Source organism: Numida meleagris, chromosome 2 (genome assembly GCF_002078875.1).
Source record: "Numida meleagris isolate 19003 breed g44 Domestic line chromosome 2, NumMel1.0, whole genome shotgun sequence".
In the NCBI taxonomy this organism is placed as follows: Eukaryota; Metazoa; Chordata; class Aves; order Galliformes; family Numididae; genus Numida; species Numida meleagris.
The window spans coordinates 18,061,351-18,081,748 of record NC_034410.1 but is presented as its reverse complement, the minus strand read 5'-3'; the positions used below and the strand labels follow the sequence as shown (position 1 = coordinate 18,081,748).

The 20,398-nt window shown below is 35.7% G+C and overlaps 1 protein-coding gene across 3 annotated transcripts in view; it reads left to right on the top strand.

Annotated features, from left to right (window-relative positions):
* The window catches only part of PLXDC2 (plexin domain containing 2), a 246,368-nt gene extending 226,106 nt beyond the window's left edge, over nucleotides 1-20,262 (top strand). For all 3 annotated transcript variants that reach the window (XM_021387768.1, XM_021387767.1, XM_021387769.1), the window contains 2 exons: nucleotides 7,172-7,332; nucleotides 17,310-20,262. In XM_021387768.1, the coding sequence (XP_021243443.1) occupies nucleotides 7,172-7,332; nucleotides 17,310-17,426 (278 nt within the window). In that variant the 3' untranslated portion in view covers nucleotides 17,427-20,262. The remainder of the gene's footprint in view (nucleotides 1-7,171; nucleotides 7,333-17,309) is intronic.

The window sequence follows — 20,398 nt, the reverse complement described above, 5'->3', positions numbered from 1 at the left end:
TCTGTTAGTGCTATGGTAGTCTGACAGCTAGGGCACACAAATTTTCTGGGAATTTTGTCTTTCTAACCACTTGTTAGCATGGAGTTAACCCAATGACTGTAGTCAGTAGCCTTTTGCAATCTCTTCTGCACTGCTTACTTGACTTTGAGATACTGTGAATGGGTCACTGTGAAGGACTGGAAAAATAGAGGCCAAGTGAAAGGAGACAGATAGTTACGTATTTTGCATTGAAGCTGAAGTTCCTGGAGTTCTGTCTGCAGGGGGGGGGGAAGAGAAATAACTCTGGAAGCATGAGAAGTATTAGACACAGTTTTAAATAGGAACATCCTGCTTGACCCAATGGTCTTGTGTTTGCTTTCAGTAGGATTAAGAGGAGGTTGACTGAATTGAAATTCATGTAACCTGGTACATTTTTGCTCTCCTGGATTTAGCAATTCAGCTGCATTGACAGGCCAAATACTGTGGTAAAATATTGAGCTTTGTGACAGCTTGATGTTACCAAGTATTGCAATGGCTTAAATTGCTTCAAACTACTCAGACTGAAATGAATACCAGTGAATGATAATTGTTGCAAGAGTAGGTGATATTTTAGGGCAGAAGAACGTAAATCCTTAGCTAACACAGCTATTACTGGCATTCTATAAACAGAGAAATTTGGTGTTAGTGCACTCATGTCCACTTACTTAGTGCACTAAGCAATCAATCAATCTTGGAGAGACTTACTGAGTTGCCTGGAGTCCTATAGAAAATTGATAGCATTGGACAGATATTGGATTCAGGATTTGTGGATTACACTTCATGGTATCCTCATTCAAAGACCACCTTTCATTCCTTACAGCATTAGATGGAGGACTTTATAAATCATGATGATACTAAGCGAAGTGTAGCAGTGGATTAACTTCAAAATGTTAACAAATGCTAAGGGAATGAACTCACAAAAGCAAGAAAATCATACTTCATTATCATGAGGAAACTGAGAAGTCCAGAGCATGCTTTTCCTAGAAGAGATAGAGAACACACTTTTTTGGAGATTCCTCTGAGCCTCCAGGGAATTCTTCCCCCTGTAAATTCAGTTCTTCCTTCTCACAGTCACTCTGTGTAGGTCATTAATCTTCTGTTCAGGCATCTGCTTTATGTATGGGGAAACGAAAGCTTAGCTTTGAACAACCATATACCTGCTCCATAAAACAAGCAGTCTTCTCATAGACTCACATTCCATATGTAAGTGGGGCCCCAAAACAGGGTAAAAAATTCAGTGGCTCTGCTGAGCTCACATAGGTTTTATCCCTGTGAGCTTGGCTGCCTTGAATATTCTTCCTCTTGGCATATTAACACAAGCTCACAGTTGGGTAAATAGGGCAAAGCAATACAGATTCCAGTCTAGACTTGATGCACTAATCAGGATGGAGATCTAGTGGAGTGAACTTGAATCTGTAGACGCAAGTTAGCCCTGGACCAAGTAAGAGGCAAGAGAGTTTCTGCTGTTTGGCTGCCTGAAGAGGAGAGCAAACACATGCAGAGGAGGAGTTGCCAAGTGGCTTGTATGGATTTCTCATGCAGAAGCATCTATCACACATCCTGAAGCTCCTTGATGAGAGGAATTCACACCTAAAATAGTCAAATGCCAGCTATGAAAAAAGAACAGTTGTGGGTGAACGGATGGCTGAATGAGATTAACCTAGTTACAGTAGTATATCAGGCAGATAGCAGGGATGGTGGTGGAGAGAAGGATTTGACCTGCCACGTTCAACAAAACCAGAACTGATTTTCCTGAAGTCAGGGTAATCCAGCAGTGTCAGTGATGGACAGTTTTATTACCTTGAAACAGAACTTGAAGAAGGGGTGTAAATTGCTTTATTCCTCACTCAGATTACTTTTAAAAGGCCAGGTATATATTATCTGTTTTGTGATATATCAGGTAGCATCAATCCTAAGCAGTACGTGCCTTCATTTATATATAAAATGCATATAACTTGCAAAAGTTAGTAACTAGCAAGAATCCAGCAGCCAACCAAGAAGTTTAAAAGGACTGATAAAAAAATCAGCTTTCCCCCACAGCTCAAGTCTTCAGACTGAGATATCTTATATAGAGTGAATTAGAAAACTTATGAGTGTCTAATGGAGAATGTAACCTAAATGATGCATTCTTTAAGGATCATCAAGTTTCTGTGATCCTATAATAATACTGCAGTTGGAATCTCTTGAAATAATGATGCAAAAAGCTCCCCTTTCACATTTCATTGACATGACAGTTTTCACATAGTTCCAATCCAAGATAATTACTGTGAATCCAATGAAACATTTCAATTAGAAGTGTACCCTTTATCTGTTCTTAATTCCATGTAATTTTAGATTCTGTCACCAGGTCTTGGCAATTTGTTTGCGAGCTCTTTAGAAATATGACCTATCACTTTAAGTGTTAATATTATAGTTATATGTGGTAAGAATTATTAATGTTATATATAAGCATGTCTGACATTCCTAAGCTAGTATTTACAGGATTCTACTTTTGTATTAGCATTAATAGCATGGCATAAATCTATCTTAATCTATGATTTATTTTTTTTTCGAAATGTGGGCATGCTACAGTTTCAAAACCACAGCCAAACATGAAATGATCATTACCTAACATGTAAATTGTGAATGAAAGGGAGTTGCAACGTTAACAACTAAACAATTTTAAAAAATTGCATGTTTGCCATAAAAAAAAAATACATATTGAGTTTCTCTAATGTTTAATCTATGTAGTGCACATGCATATATATTGTGCATACAAGTCTGTAAGTACTGTAGATGTGGTTATACTTGAACTGACAGGATTTTCCATTCTGGCATTGTTTCATCTGTAGAAATGATTTTCCTGGCCTGGTAGGTATCCAAAGCCATTTCACCACAAGGTTGAGTTCATGCCAGTGACACTGCCAACTTTATAAACCAACATTTCTGTTCTGATAGAACTGCATATGTATTCACATACCTATCAGATAGTTTCATATTCATCTGACCTGACAGCAAAAAAAAGTCATGTTTTTTGCTGAACATTTAGGATATGTCCAATTCTGCCACATGGCCTAAATGCAAACGCTCATCTTGTAATAAATCAGTGTCCATTCTTCATTTCTTTGTGACAAATTCAGGGATTTACAAAGAAAAAAAATCATATATCTGGTAAAAAGAGAGGAGAAAATCTCAGTTTTCTTCATGGAGAAACAGGACTGAATTACTGTCTTTAGGCTAATTGCTGCTACTTACGACATTTATATCCCTGGCTTTGCTAGTGTAGCTGTGTCAGTCAGGAGGGTCAAATAAGGTATTGCATGATACCCCTTAAAAGTGCATGTGCATCTAAGCAATTAGGTTGGAGTTTTTTGCCTTCTGATCATAATACAAGAGTAAAAAGGATCAACATGGATGAAAAAGGCGAAACTTTATTTTCCAAGTTCATGGTACGCAACAAAATTCATTTTTATTCTTTCATCTGTCGTTTGCCCTCAAATCAATGTTACTTTGTCTAAAGGAAAGATTCTAGTCAGAAAGCAGTAGAATTTCACGTAGTTTTCTTCTATTTTCCAATATAAATTTTTCTTATCTCTGCTCTCACAGGCAGAGATCTAAATCTTTGGTAAGTTACTACTTTTCCATCCTATATCATGGGAGATGTATATATATGTATCACAGATTTTGTTCTTTTTCTTATATATAAAACTGTCACAGTGGCAACCTTGTGTGAACCTTGGGCTTAAATCATAGAAAATATTGTATTTCATTATTTTCTGAACTTCAATTGTTAATATGCAATAGTGAGATAAACAGTGGTGAGAATGTATCTATCTGTAACATATTTACAAATGCTCTAACCGTCCCAGTTTGTACACACTTCTGTTCATGTTAAAGTCAGCATCACAGTGACCATGGAACAGGACAAGACTGTTCATACATACAGATGTAATGAAAATGATAGTTCCAATGTGTTTGCCATGCAAACAATCAAAACATTTCTGTTGTTTTCACTTTTTTTTTTTTAGACAACATTCCAGCAGGAGAACAGTTATTTCATGTTTGTTTTGTGTTTCTTGAGAAAAAAACTTGTTCTTTCTGTACTGCTACTCAGAACCTATTGAGAAGCAGATGTTACCATGTTCTTTCTGCTTAAAAGGTTTATACATGAAAGAATTTGGGGAGGAGTTGTAAATAGAATATATTGTATGTAACAACTGCTACCCTGAGCACAGGAGAATGAAAATCTGGGGAAAGTTCCACTGACAAAGCTGTTTTTTGGGAAAAGATTGTTCAAAAGGCAAATATCCTCCTATGGGTTTAGCCTTGCCTGGAACAGCAGATGTGCTGTGAAAAGCTTAATAATACTTCTGCACTTGAAAAAGTTTCTTTTTTTCATCTGTTTCCCTTGGTAGCTTTTTAAAAGAGCTGTCAGTTGATTTTTAAGCAGAGAATGTTCTCAAAGTTGACAATGTTGTTTATTGCATCTGTGCAAAGACAGTGAAATCAATTTCTCATGGGTATTATAGCCCTGGGGTCAATGAACTGAATTTCTATTATGGAAATTACAAGTTATTTACACTTGTTATTTAAGAATGTATTTCATTTGTTTTCACATTTGCCATTCTGATTGCTGCAGTGATGTCCATGCAGTGCTCTACCCTAGACTGGTAGAAATTTAGGCAGCATCATGTCACCTGTTTTTTTGCAAAGTGACAGCATTCTTATTTGCAAAGCTGGATGCTAAAAACTGAGAAAATATCAAATCAAAACAGATTGATTTGGTGGCCTTTATGAAGTGGTCAGTACCTTTGCTGAAATCTAGCATTTTTTAATATGCAGAATATGATGTTCTGCTTTCAATCATAACATAGTAACAATTCAGATTATTCATTTTGTATAAATTGGCCTGGAAATGAGTACAAGTGATAGTTTATGATGCACCAATGTGGCATTAAAGAGTAGAGTGGAAGAGTATGAAGCTGTCAGAAAGACAATTATGAGAAAGACAAGCTAGGAATCACCCACTCCTTATGGGAAGTAGTTAGTTCTCTGTGGGGTGATTCACGTAAGTAGCTTTTTCACTGGGAATTAATAGCCCAACCCAGAGCATGTACAATAAAGCAGGCCTTTCCTGATGGCCTTCTATTTGCTTAACTTGTATTTGCTTTGCCATTTGAAACATAGGTGCAAGTAATAAGTATAGTTATGGTGCACAACATCTATTCTGGAGTTTTATACATCAGCTATACTCAGCTGAAAGTGAGTAGCTATTTAATAAATTATTAATGGCTATGTTGAGTAAAGAACTCTGCTATTTGAAAGTTAGAACCACCATTTTTAGGGTCACCTTTCTTCTATCTTCCTCCATGAAGGCTACCATGAATTGTTTTAGATGCCATTTGACTAGGAATGCATTTGGAAATGCTCAAAAATCTTCTGCATTCTGGGCATTATCTCCCTTCTTTCACTACAATATTAAAGAAGAGGCTGGAAATTTTCACTGTCTGCAGTACTAAAAAAAAAAAAATCAAATAGGGCTGACACTTAAAGGAATACGTTCTTCTCACAATTATACATTTCCACCTAATAGTTACAAACAGCTCCTGGCTAAGATAATGCATCTTCATTTTCCTTTTTTCCCTATTGCTGCAGTGGTGCCATGTGGTTCTTTGTGGAACCAGCCATGCAGGCCTTCCATGGGATGCATGAGCTGTTATGGTTACCCTCAGTGTGGTTAACCATTCCTATTTTCTTTTACTGCCTCTCATGCGAGGTATTTAATGCTGTGTTAGTATCAGTAGGTCCTTTTATTATTTTCCAGTTCATTTTTTTAATATTAGTGTGGAGTGTATTGCTCACCATCTTAGGAACAGTCAAAGACTATGCATAGGTATTGTTATTGTTGTTACTAATTGTATTAGCATTGTAATTTTTTGAAGCAATACTCATAACTCAATGGCTGCTGTCTAAGAGTAAACAAAAGGTAGATTGCCACTGACCTCACAGACTGTGATGTTCTAAAACAACCAAACAAATAGTTCAGAGAAATACTACAACCAAAAGGATGACTGTAAAAATCAACTACTTTCATTATGGTCAGCTTGGCAAACAAGCACTTTGAGAGGAAATTTTAAAATGGATTTGAAAAAGAAATGCATATAAGTGAGACCAGAGGCAGGTTTTGTATGGAGTAAATCATGGAAGTGATTCTAGGATTGGCAGAAAAGAAGAAAGCAGTGAGACTATTGAGAAAGTAATGCAAGTTTCAGAAGCCAAATCACTAGTGCCTTGCTCTTGTTTCTTTAACCCAGGGATTCTGAATCACTCTGTTTCCTGCAATGGTGGGTAGAAGAGCACTAATGCTTTTGTGCAAGAGAATGATGAATACTCATAGCTTATCACCATGTTTGCACTAGCTGTGATACTCCAGGGTGTCCAAAGTAGAAATCACATCCAATCACGAGTGGATGTTGTCCAGTTTATTGGGAGACTTTTTCACAGAGGTTGCAGTGCTATTAAAAGACTTACAGTCAGTTGTTTGAAGGCACAGTTGACAAGTTGCTTTTGTGATAGAGCCGGCCCTGTTTTCTCCTGAAAGGAGCATAGCACGAACAACCTCTCAGAATCAGTTTTAGTAAATGGATGGTCTTCTGTAATACTTCGATGTGTGTTCCATTCGAACCAAGGTTAAAATATTGCAGGATCATTTAACATCCATCTGTTACAGTTTTGGCAGTTTGTTTATTATCTAGACCTCTCAGGGATTTGTGGCATCTCTCAACTTGAAGCTTTAAAAACTAGAACAAAATACAACATTCAAAATGTATTCAATTAGTACTTGTTGTCTGTAGGGCAACTGCAATGGTTTTATGAGAAAATCAAAGCAAAATTCATTATGAAGGTAATTAGGAACTTCTGAATGACCAGATTATGTTCAAATGAAAGTATATTAATTTTGTTTATTGAATCAGAATTAGTTTGGAAATGTCTGTTCATTAAGACTATATGGTTGTTCAGATGTGTGGAAAAGAGACACCTAACATCTTTTTTCCAACGTGGGATCTGGAAATTAAGACATGTAATAATGAAGAAACAAATATTCAGTTACCAGATGTGAAATGGAATGGATAAGACATAAGTTACTGCGCTAATAAGTGTGCCATTCATGCAGCTTCCACAGATGACAGCGCTGCAGAGAAAAAAGGTGGAACACTTCATGCTGGTTTAATCATCGGCATCCTAGTCCTGGTCCTCATTGTGGCTGCAGCCATCCTCGTGACTGTCTATATGTACCATCATCCAACATCAGCAGCCAGCCTCTTCTTCATAGAGGTAAGACAAAAGTAACACATTGTGTCACTATTTGGGGTCTTCAGCATAGAAGGTTTTTTCTTAACTAAAGGTAGAAAATATTCTTCAATTCTTAGTTTAAGATTTGAAGAAATGGACCTGCCTACCTAGCAGGTGCTGCTATTTCATACTTAGCATGTTTGTCACTTTGCTTCTTCTGAAGCTGTTTTTGCTTTCACTTGATTCATTTTTACACGTTATTCACAAAAGATACATCTCAGATATCACCTCTCTCATGTGTTTACATTTCTTCAGCATATTATTCATTAGCTTCCATGTGCATTGACATTTTCTTTTGGGACATGGAGTTTTTCTGAAACTTAAATGTACTTTACTAAATGTAATTCACTAAAATGTATGCATTTCATTCACAGAAAGGGTTGACTGAACTTGAGTTTGTATCTGAAAGCCTGTTAGCTGCTCCATACATTCATTTATGGATTTTTTAAACACTTGGCATCAGAGTATGAGAAGGATTCTTTTCACATAATTTTAACATCTAAATCTAATACCTCCTTTTGCTCTTTTTATTAGTATAGAAAGAAACAGACTGTGACTCACCTGACCTATTTGAGACATTTCCTTAAAAATTAGGTAAATTACTGTTTTTCTCCTTCAAAGATAGATAGCTACCTTAGGTGCAGACATCTAAATTGCAGATGCTGACACTTATTCAACTCAGTTCTTCTGTACATGACAATATGAGAAAATAAAATTTTCCATAAGAATTCTTTTCTACAAAAAAAAAAAAACCATCCTGTGAATACTTGCTTTTGTTGTTTTTTTTTTCAACAATATTCCTCTACCTTATGATAAATATGGATTTGCTAAACATGAAAGAAAACAAAGGTTGATCATAATACTCACCTGCAGTACTTCTTGCTTTTAAGAGTTTGGACACTTTCTAATGGGCAATAGTAAAGTTCCAGAAGCACTGGAAGTGTCATTAAGGACATATCTAGGGATTGCTTATGAAAATGTCTGGACCATAAAAATATAGAAAGATAGAGACATTTTTAGTGACAGTAGCATGAATTGAACTGAGACATGAACATGATGATTCATCTTTAACACTGTATTACAACACATATGTTGCTGAGATGAAGTAGTAGTGACAGAAATCAAAATGAATTATTAATCAGTATTCTAGGCTCAATGTAACCATTAACCACTGGGGAACAGCATCCATAAAATAAAAACCATTCCACTAAATTTAGTCCTTAGGTGACATTAGTCAATCTGTGCAGTCAAAACTAAAGTGTATTTTACCAAGCAAAGTAGGCTTCTTGGAAAAAAATAAGTATACATAACTCTTCTATTTTTAAAAAATGAGAAAAAAAAAGAATGAGTACAGGAAGTAAAATACACAGTTGTCTAAAAGTTGTTAGTATTCTGTAGTCCTGTATCAAGTCTTCTAGCCAAACGCAGATCTGTATCAATTTATCTGTTGTCACTAATTTAAATACAGCTTAGTCAAATAAAGAACCTGCGCCATTTGTGTTTATTTTTAAAGAAATTATTTATAGAGTAATCCCTACCTAATATCAAGTTGACATTAAACATAGAGTCCATTCAGAAGTGTAATCTACTAATAGAAAAATATTTTTTTAGCTAAGATTCTAGTATGTTGCCAAGATTCTGTAGGCAACATCATTTTCAGTCAGATTCTGTTGGGTTTTGGTTTAAGGGCTGTTTGAGGAATTTTGAGTTAATTTGGTTTATAGCCATGACTGGTTACTGAATAAAGAAAAGTATAATGAATTGATCCTGTATAGATGCTTTTAATCTGTTTCTCTCTTATGTTCTCTCCAGTTATCACCCAATGTTCACTAACCACTTTACTCAGGTTTCCATATAGCTCAACCCAAACCCCAGTTGTGATGCCCCTCTTTTTTGCCATCTAGTCCCTTTTCTTAACAGAAATTTCCCTTTAATATACCATGCATGGACTGCACTGTTTAACTTTGTAACCCCCTGTGACAACTCTGAGGAGCACTGAATGAAATCCTGAATGCAATAGTTGATTTAATTAAGCGATACACAAAAGTCAAGGAGAAGGTCATTTATTTCAAAAGCAACTATTGTCTTAGAACAGAGTAACATTATTCTATGATTTTTTTTACTCCTGAAGTCTGAAGGAAGTGTTTTCTCTAGTGGTTTTGTTCACAGCTGTTGAGTGTAGCCCCACTGGAATGAAAATAACTATTTTGAACAAAGAGCTAGAAAAGTCTCGCATGCCAATACTATTCAATTTGTCCATGAAGGCATGCCATTTTAAAAGAATTCAATCTAAAGAGCTGAATACCTTTAAAGTATCCTGATTTCCTAGGGTGTTTCCCTAGGAAAAAGATTCAAACCAAAATGCAATGTTCTCCTGGTTGGTTTTTTTTTGAATGAAGGTTGTTCCAAAAGTAATGCCTCCTATTTCCATGGAAAGTACAACAGATGCTACAAGAGAACACAATAACATTACTTGATAGAGCAAATTCTCAGCTGAAAAAAAAACAATATTTTTCAACATAGTCATCACCATTAGCTATGCATTTTCACCAGCGACGAACAAGAGCCTGCATGCTATGCTCGTAAAAATCTGTATGGCTGTCCAGAACGTGTCTTGTCTTTCACACTGCTGAAACACATCACCCACCACCTCACTGTGCTTACATCCATTGTTTGGTCTCCATAAATGTTCACCAAGCGCTGATAAATGTCAGTGGGTGCAATTAGTTCTGCATGGAGGAATTCAGTGGCACACTTTTGCCTCATCTGCACTTCCATGTCAGACGCCATTCTGTCCGACTGCGCCCCTGCTGCCATCTGTTACACAGCAACTACATGTTAGGGAATACTGGTGGGAAGGTTCAACCTTTACTGCCATACCACCAAATGCATCAACATAATAAAATAGGAGGCATTACTTTCAGATCAATCCTCCTCCTATTCAACATGCATTTCATTGTTTAAGTTGTTGGAATCTTCTTTGGCAACATAGAGACAGAAGGAATTATCAAATTTTTAAGCAAGGGAGTTCCAGTCAAGGTTAAAATGAATGAAGACTATTTCTAAAAGCTGAATGTAAACAGAGGTAAAGTCATTGCCAGCTGTTAGATGGATTCCTCTAGTTCTAAGTTGCACACCAGATAGCAGCTTTAGATTCTTTTTTAGCTTTGACTTCTTGCCTTCTTTTTCTTCATCTGTTTTTTTCCATTTATATTTAATCTTTATTGATTTTGCATTTTTGTGTGAACTTTGGCAATGAAAGCAACCAACATCCAGGGAACATTTATCAAATCAAAAGGCAAAGCGTAAGGCAAACTTTCTTATACTAAGATGTCTTTTGTCTGTTTGCACCCAGTTATCTGTGGACAAAAGGGTTGCTGCCCATAATAAAACAAGTTTTTGCATGCATGCTATTTTTGTATTTTTCTTACATTTCTTATTTATATTTTGATCCAAAGTCCTTTTAATGTTTGAAACTTACCTCAGCATTATTTGGGTAATAGAGGCAACATGATGTAGCCATAGCTGAGAATTCTGTAGAATTCTTTCCAATATGAATGCAAAGTGTCAGATGTTGCAAGTGTCTTCTCCCAACTAGACAGAGATATTGTTGCCAAACATACTTAGGCAAGACTCAGCAACAGAATAAAATTCTTCAGTGGCAGTTCTCTGCAAGTAGTGAGTTTTAAGGAGTCTAAACTAACAATATAAGTTGGGACCATTTTTGCCTCAGGAAAAAAAGCCTTTCTCTTATATTCAGCATAAAAGGAAATATCTTTCCAGATTATCGACATGTGTAGGCTCTGAAGCTGTGGGGGTATTAATGAATTTTGACCAAAGATCCTATTTTAAATGCAGCTGCCTTTGCTTTCATGTTCTCACCCTCCTTGGAGATTTTTCAGAGTTTTTTGCAATAATTCAGCCGCTTGAAAATACTTGTGTACCTCCATACATTCACACACATACATGCACATACCTATGTCTTTTTCAGTTGTTTGTTTAACTTCATTGTGGATGTTCAGGCTGGATACTTTCACAAATCTGATTTTTCAATAGCCACACAGATAGCAATGGAGCTGGGTGAGGGGTGACCTTGCAGAGAGGGGAGGAAGGAATGAGTAGCTGCAGATCTTCAGCAAATAACAGCGCATGATCAGTGCCGGGGGATGCACCTCAACTGTTCCTGATGTAGCTTGAATTGTGTCTCTAATAGAAAACTAAATGAGCCTAGGACTGTTTTTGTTAGCACAGAGACCAACCAGCATAGAAGAATCTGAATTCGTGCCATTTATCCGTCAGCTTCACATTAGTGTGATTAACTACTAGTATATTTTTGAGGATGGTTCCCAAATCCTGAGCTATACCCGAGGTTGTCTGGGAAAGCGCTGTTAGGCATTTTTCTAACATTTGAGCTGCACAGAGCATTGTTTTGCAGTGTATGGAAACATTCACCAGCACTCAGATCTTATACTAGATTTTCTTCTGATTTTGACCATCAGTTCTTACCTTGCCTGCTTAGAGAAAGGAAATCAGAGGAATAGGGGACGAAATAGTCCAAAAAAAAGCCAGAGACTGATCTGGGTGTTTCAGAGCTCAGGGATTTTATGGGCATTTCTGGCTCACCGTTGTTCATCTCTGCTCATAGCAGCATTTCACATATAAAAACCATTGCTTAACAGCCAGCCCTGTTCTCCATGCATCATTTACAGGTTTCTGCATTAATGTCACAAATACAATCTATCTCTTCAAATAAATGAGTGGAAAAAAAAGAAAGAATTTTTAAAAGGGCCAGCTCCTCAGCTCCCTTAGATAGGTGATGAACCTCACACATCTCTACTGATTTCTTTTGGGATATGGCCCATTGTTTTTATTATATACAGATATTTTACAAGGATTATACTTTTAGTTTGAATAAGTCTTGACACAGTCATCAATTCAGTTTTGTCCAGAATTTAGGGCTGAATTAAATTTCATGAAAATGGTTATTAAAAAAAAAGATAACAAGTATCGTTTTTTCTCTTCTTTCAAAGTCATGTAGCATTGTGTCATTTGGGATATTGTCATTGATCTCACTGCCATTGTCTTGTACTGATAGTAAAGTTATTTTTTCCAAAGCTTATCCAGCTCAGCAGGAACCAGCAGCTCAGCAAGGGAAACCTAAATCAGCCACAAGGGAGAAGTACTAAAATAAATAGCCAACACTGACAATAAAAGTCAAAGGTGGAGAGGAAGAAGGCATTCTGTTTCTTTTCCATCAGCAGTCTGCTACTTAGATGATCCTAAGACTGCAGAAACATTGTTATACTGAGAAGCATTTTAAATCACAGAGAGAGATTTTAAACAAGCATTTCTATCAAAGAGAAAGATAAATTAAGTCAGTAAATGACACTACTGAATCTTACAGTCTAAAGAAATCTATTTTTCAGAACAGTTTCTTCAAGGTGTTAAATTAACATGGTTTCAAGCAATTGATCTTTTCTTATTCCTAGAAATACATATCAAAGATACAATTTCAGATATTTGAAGCACCTTCCATTTCTGACTGCAGTTTGCCAAGTAAATTAGATGCTTGTAGTAGAGACTAAAGACTGGTGTACAACTTATAACTACCTAAGTATTTCACGTAAATTTAAACATGCAAACATTATGGGCAAAGTAATTGGTAACAAGAAGAGCTTTCCTTGTCTTGAGAAAGTAAAAGGCCTGACTATCCAGATAGATTAACAGCGGATGAGTACTTATACTAATGGGTTTTGCTGGCATCAGGTTAACACATTTATTACTAAATGTAGTAAGTGTCTTTACTGTATTTTAGACTGGATGATCTTAGTGGTCTTTTCCAACCTAAATGATTCTATGATACTATGATTTTACTCAATAACTTCCGCTTTCGTATTGGTTAGTGGAAAATTAAGTTTGCTTCTGGCATTGTCAAGTATCTGTACTTGCATAAGCTAAGTTCGGAAAGAAAATACGTCTGTGTCTTCGTGAAACCAACAGCTCAGGTTTACTGCTGAATATGAAAGAGTCAATCCACACACAAACACTCTGTGCCTTTTTTTTTTTTCTGGTTTCTTTACACATAACAAAACTTTTTATGATCTTTTAGATTTGCAGCAAGGAGTGTGTGTGTGACAAGGGTGGGGAGATGAAAAAGGCGCAGATTTTTCACAATGTTTTCATCACTCTTCTGACATTTTAGATCTGTATAGAATTGTGCTCATTCCATTTTTTTTATGGAATGAAGATTAGGATGAGGGAGGAATGAAGAAAATATGGGATAAGATGTAAGAATTTCAAAGATGTCATACATGCTACGTTCTTTCTTTCTGCCTTTTGCTGATATAAACTGGTCTTTATGCAGCTGTATCAAATGAAGGGTAACAGTTAATAATTACTGCAGCTAACAAAACATATTACCAGCTCCAGTGAAAAGTGCTTAAGTGGAAGAAATTTTAGAGATAGTATATAATGTTAGCACCAGAATCTCTCAGTTCCTTAGAAGGAAGAGGGTCATCAATTTTCAAATATAGAAGTCCAATAAAGCTTTATTGAACAAATTCTGTCCTTCTGAAATTTAGCTTGTATGTTGTTTGCCTATGGCATGTACAAATCAGACTTCCTCTCTTGGTTATGTGTACTTAGTTAATTTTATTATTTTCTAATATTTTTAAATCTCATTGAAAAATCTTAGATTTTTTTTATCACCTCTTAAAGAAATTGGGCTGTTTAATGGATAATAGGGGCTCTTTAGGGCTCAAGCTTCCCACCTTTTAAAGGATGTCAAAAGAAGAATCTGATCAACCATGAGAATAAACTTGGTGACCTTTCAATGAAACAACAGTGTGAAGATACTCCAGCCTCCACCTTTTAGTACTTTGAGCTGTAATTGCTTCCATTTTTCTCTCAGAAGTAAGAGTATCTGTTCTACCTCTACACCAATATTTACATGAAGGTGCTTATTGTAGCCTTAATATTGCTGTAGGAAGTCATATTTACTTTGCAACCACCAACAGTAGTGTAGATAGTTGTAACGTAAGAAATGTGAAAGATAAATTTCAATTTCCATCTATTATCTGACTGCTAATTTGTTTCATTTTATCTTACTTATTTCAGGGTTTTTTTAATGTATATCAGAAATTATTCTTATGCATCCTGAAGCACACATGTCTTGGTCACAAGTGCTTTCCTCTTCTTCATTTGCTTAAAAAAAATGAACTCAAGGAATCTATGAGAAAAATCCTATTCCTGCTTTCCTGCTTCGTTGTACGCTGAAAGGAAGCAGGAATTACAACTCTTCAGCCACAGCTTGGAGGATTTCCTCTGAGATCTAATTTTCTAATTCCAGAGAATGAAGCATATTTTTTCCTGTTAAATTGGATGGAAAAACTAAGGAATTAGTTTAAGTACTCAGCTTTTGTTCTTCCTGTTTTCTTTCATTTGTTGTTTCGTTAGGGGTTTTTTTAGGTCATGGAGGTTTTTTTATTTGTTTTGCTTTTTTAATCCACTTATTACTGTGCTTTGCAGAGAAAGTGAAGAATGCATTAAGCTCTTCCTGAGCTACTTCAGTAACTCAAGTACCTATTTATCCCTTGACATCAAATTGCTTTTGGTTTTATCAATTAAAACTGTAATGTCTCTAAAGATTTTTGTGAGGTCAATAGATAAGTCAATGAATTGGTAGCTTGTCATTGCTTTAAGACTGGTAACTACTTAAAACACATCCACATGAGTTGAAATTAAACAGACATTCAGTAGGAATGGAAAATCTCACCATGATAAGAATGAGCATGAAGAGAAACCACAGAAAACTGCAACTAATGTTTGGAGATGACATTCAAATATGTTGATTTCTCAGTTAGCTGCTGTTTATGTTGTATCCCATTTTATCAATAGAACGGATACACATCCATCTATTCCATATTTCATCATCTAGAAAGGCAAACAGAAAAAAAAAAGAGTAGACGAAAATGGTAAAATCAGATCATAGCAGTGCTGTAGCAAGGAAGTAGAAATTAATCAGGAGTACATTTTAAAATGAACATCTTAACAGATTAAAACTCAGCTCATTTTTATATGCTGCCATTTGAGACTGTTTCTAATTAATTCTTCCTACTAGTTTTCCATTGATTTTCATTTTCTTTTTTATTTAGAATACTCTCAGGTCAAATTCTCATTTACACTGGTGTAAATCTAGAATAAGTCCCATACATTTAATAGAATTATTCTTGATTTACTTCAGTGAGTCTGAAAACAGAATATGACCCTTTTTCTTTACCAATAACTAAACTGTCCTTCTTAATTTTGAAATCAGTTTGAATCAAGCTTAGGTAGAAGAAAAGTCTCCAAACTTTGAATAGACTAGGTTTGCTTATTAGGAAAAGATAGCCATTAAAGAGAACAAAATTCTGTCTTCCTACTTTTTAGGAAGGTGTTGCATTGAAAGTCCTGCAGTTTTAAATTACCTGCCAAACCGAATTTAGCTCTTGATGACTCAACAGCAACCCAACTGTGCAATGAGAGAAAAATAAACCAGTTGTTGCTTTTATACCATATCTTCCTAACAGTGATCACCAAGAAAAAATTTGTGCTATAATAAGAGAGATCTCTGTGTTTTGATAGTAACAAGATTCAGCATTCCTCCAAGATTTCTGTAAGGACTGCTGCCCAACAGCACCATGAGTTCTGGCATACTGTCATAGCTGTGCCTGTTTTGTGGCCTCTGGTAAAGACACTCAGCAGCATGATATATCCTTACTGATTAGAATTCAATCAAAATGCAGTATTAAAGGGACAGAAAATCAGATATTTATTTTTTAAAAGAAGAAAGTGAAGTAAAATAATTTCAATTTTGAACTGTCAATATATAGGCTGTAATTTGTCATCATTGCTTCTCCTCTTATTTTCCTGCAATGTTTCTGTGTACCTTGCCATACCTTCCTTTCAAGCAGATTGTAACAGTAGTCAGAGTAGAAAATAATGCGTGAGCATATTTAGCAGTGGGGAATTTTCAGTGGGGAATGACCGTTTTAGGAGAATGTTTAGCATTAGCTGACATTATAAAAGTGTTGTGGCCTACTGTCCTTAAAACTGTTCTCTTTGGCAGAATCTCAGCATGGTCATCTAAAATCTGCATCTTCCCAGATATCAGTTATTTTGAAAAATCCAGGTTTTCTAAAGCACTTTTTCTTGCTATATCCATCACAATCTGGCACTGCTCTAGAAATGTATTTTCTCAGTCTCTTCGCTGTTTTTAAAGCCATCACCACAGATACTAATGAAAATTGGTTTTGATCTCTTAAGACCCTTCCATCCAAAGGTTAAAAGAATTTAAATGAAAAGGCTGCTTCCATTTGAACCATCAAAGTAAACTACTCAATTAGAATCAGAAAATGACAGAATGGTAGACGTTGGAAGGGATCTCTGAAGGCCATCTCGTGCCACCTGTCCCTGCTCAATAATAGCCACCCGAAGCAGCCTGCCTGGGACCATCCAGACAGCTTCTGAATATCTCCAAAAGGGGAGACTCCTCAGCTTCTCTGGGCAGCCCGTGTCAGTGCTCTGTCACTCACACAGAAAATATGTGCTTTCTGGTGGTTAGATGGAACCTACCATGTTTCAGTTTGGCCCCTTAGCCTATTGTACTTGTGAATTATGTCACTTGAAATAAATAAAAACTCACTATTTTGCCAGTCCTGGATAAAAAAAAGTCAGAATTTGTTCTAAATAATTGGAAGTAGTATGGTTTTGATGGACTCTGATATCCCATGGAGCATATTAGCAAATTCCTATGCTCTACTATTGAAAGGAAGAGCAACGGACATGTTTCTCCATTCCTGTGATGGGTTTTAGCATGATAGAAACCAAAATTACAGGTCATCATTAAAGTTTTTAAACTTTAATTTATTGTTGTACCCTTCATGTTCTGAAAGTTTCTTTTCTTCTTGTTGCTGTTAAAGCGGCGTCCAAGCAGATGGCCAGCAATGAAATTTAGAAGAGGATCTGGACATCCTGCATATGCTGAAGTGGAACCAGTTGGAGAAAAAGAAGGCTTCATCGTATCAGAGCAATGCTAAAATTTTTAGGACAGAACACCAGTACTGGCCTACAGGTGTAAGACATTTACTTTGCATCTCTATAAAGAAAAGGAGCCCTAAGCTGCTGATAGAAAGAAGATTTTGGATAAGCTTTGTCCAAGAAGAAAAACTATCTAAGATACCAGATTACCATTGCACAGTAGTCTTTATTAGTGGACTGAGACACAATGGTTCACGCAGAACATTTGTCAGTGGACACCTGTGGTATCAGAACTATGGCACAAGTGCCACATTATTGGCTTTAGGTATGGCGGTGCACAGTAATAAAAAATATAATAAAGCTTTGGTGCACAAGGGGATTACCCTGTGGTTCAAGTGTTCTTCTCTGGTATGTCAAAGACTGAGTGACAAATCTGTACACTTTCAGTGCAAAGAACACTGATCAGTGTTCACAGGTGATTGAGAAAATTATCTCAGTGCAAGTGAAGAAGAAAAATAAAAGAATTTTCCAATATTTCTACAAGCAGATGTGGAAGTACACTCACTTTTCAATTCTAAAATAGCCTACCCATCTAAGTGAGCCACCATGTATATGATTTCCAGGAGTAGTACAATGTTTCTTGTACATTGCTGATCAATATCCTTTTAAACAATTCATGATATACAAACATAAGAAATGAAGGCAACAGAGAATTTTACAGTGGTGAAACTGTTATTTTGTGGAAGTTCACAATGAAATTAGGCTGATTTTCAGTTTCAGTGTCCATTAAAAATTAATTGCCAGGTCCTTTTCAAGTGATATCTTTCATTTCTGAGTGGTAGACTAAAGTTAAGGCAATAGATCTTTCTATCTGACAGAGATGTTATGGACCATTTCTTAGACAATGTAACACAAAAAATATCTGAAGACATTAAACAAATGGGTTCTATCCTTTGCCATTTCGAAGTCTTTCCTGAGAAGCACCACAGACTTACTTCAGTGCACCCCTCCCAGAGATTCAGATAAAAGTGTTATTAAACCCTGCTGATTCATAAAATGATTTTGTTGAATGCACATAGTAATTGCATAAATATATATATAAATATATTTTTTTTTATACCTAACACAAGGCAGGCTCTTGTGACTGTTAAGACAGCATTTTTGTCATTCAGACAAAGGAAATGGATTGCATTACTGCATATTTCCACTGAGTTGTAAAATAATCCTTAATATTAGAATATTTTTATGTTGTGTGGGAAAGGTGGTTCATGTAGTCACAATACCATAACCTTTCTGCCTATTGAAACCACTCTTTCTTTAATGTCGACCCTTTCCCTCCATGTACAGGGAAAGAGACAACACTATAAATTCACAGCATCAAAAACAGCTACTCCTTTCATGAAAGGAGTTAGTATAAAATGAGACCCAGATCTTCCATGCAGCATGAGAACATAAATGCTTTGATGATCTGGGCCTGAGGTGTTAACATATCAAATTCAGGTATTATACATGCATTTCATTGCAGTCATTGACTATCAAATTTTTACATGCTATACAAACAGAAATACTTGATGCATTTTAAAGTGAGATATACAAGATTTGCAGTTTTGGATCTCAAGTAGCTAAAAAAGGCTGTTGATACTACCTTATTAGTACAGCTATTTACATTTTTTGTTGATGCTTGTATGGTCTAACTTTGATTACTTGATACTGTTCAGTAAATAATACTTCATTTTTCTGTATTCTTTTATTTTGCATAACACTTTTTTATGTTTTACATCATCTAGAATGAGACTAAAACTGTTCAAAACCTAACTAACTGGTATTAATCTGAAGGTACTAACAAACATTCTCTTGAAGCTTGGTGAAAAGTCTGCAGCAAGTATTCTTTTTTATTTTTGTGGGTTTCTAGTGGTCTGGGATTAAATTGCAGGCTGATAATTCTGATAGCAATAACCAAATGTATGCAAACACATATATCTGGTGACACTCATTAAAGATATCACTGCACATCATTTAGACACTTAGTTGATGTGCAATACTTAACATAAGTTTTTTTAGGGATCTTGGAATTCATCAGCTAGGATTGATTGGCCAAATAAAGCAATTGTAGAGCTTCCCTTTGAAGCATGCTGGCATCCTGTTTGAAATCATTCTTATTTCAGAGCACATCCTGGCAAATTATACTAAAAATTTTACAAAAATCTACAAGGTAATGCAATAAGTTCGAGAGATATTTCATACAAGTAAAGAATGTTTATTTTATTAGGAGTTTACACGTTTGCACTTTGGTTCACTGATAGTTTTCTCGTTTTACCCATGTATGTAGTTCATGTCATGCAATAGAGCTTAATGAATATTTTTAATGTTCTTTAACAAGCACGACAAATTTCAAATTCAGTATTTGATTACTTTTTTTCTAAGGCTCTCTTGCACAGGTAAAGGATGTTTATTAATATTTGCAAACTAACTTAAATTTCATAGTCCTATTAAAATAACAGCAATTATTTTTCATTCTTTGTTCACCTCCAGTAATTTGGTGGCAGATTTCACAAATATGTGGGGAGATCTAGTGTACTTCTTTTGATTTTTGCCATGATGTTATATGCTATGGATTATAACATAATTAGTTGCTGGGTTTATTTAATAAGATTGATAGGCCATATGCTTATATCTGATAAGAACTGATATCTGAAGAGGAAAACTCCTGCATACTAATGGAATGTATAGTGTCTCATCAGTGTCTGCTTTGATATATTCTGTGGTATGTTCTATTTATCCCAGTAGGCTAGGCAAAAGTTAATTAAGTAACCTGTTGCTGTTTTGTAACTCCATCTGGTTTTCTAATTTTTTAATAATTAAAAATTGCCACATTAAAAATGATACAAATATAAATCTTTAGAAGGTGTGGTGAAACATTGATATTATCTGAGATTCTTACTTTTATCACTTTATAAAGCACCAGCGTGATTGATCCAAACTGAAAAAGGGTCTTATAAACTCCTCCCAGAGACTCAGCTGAAATGTTGTT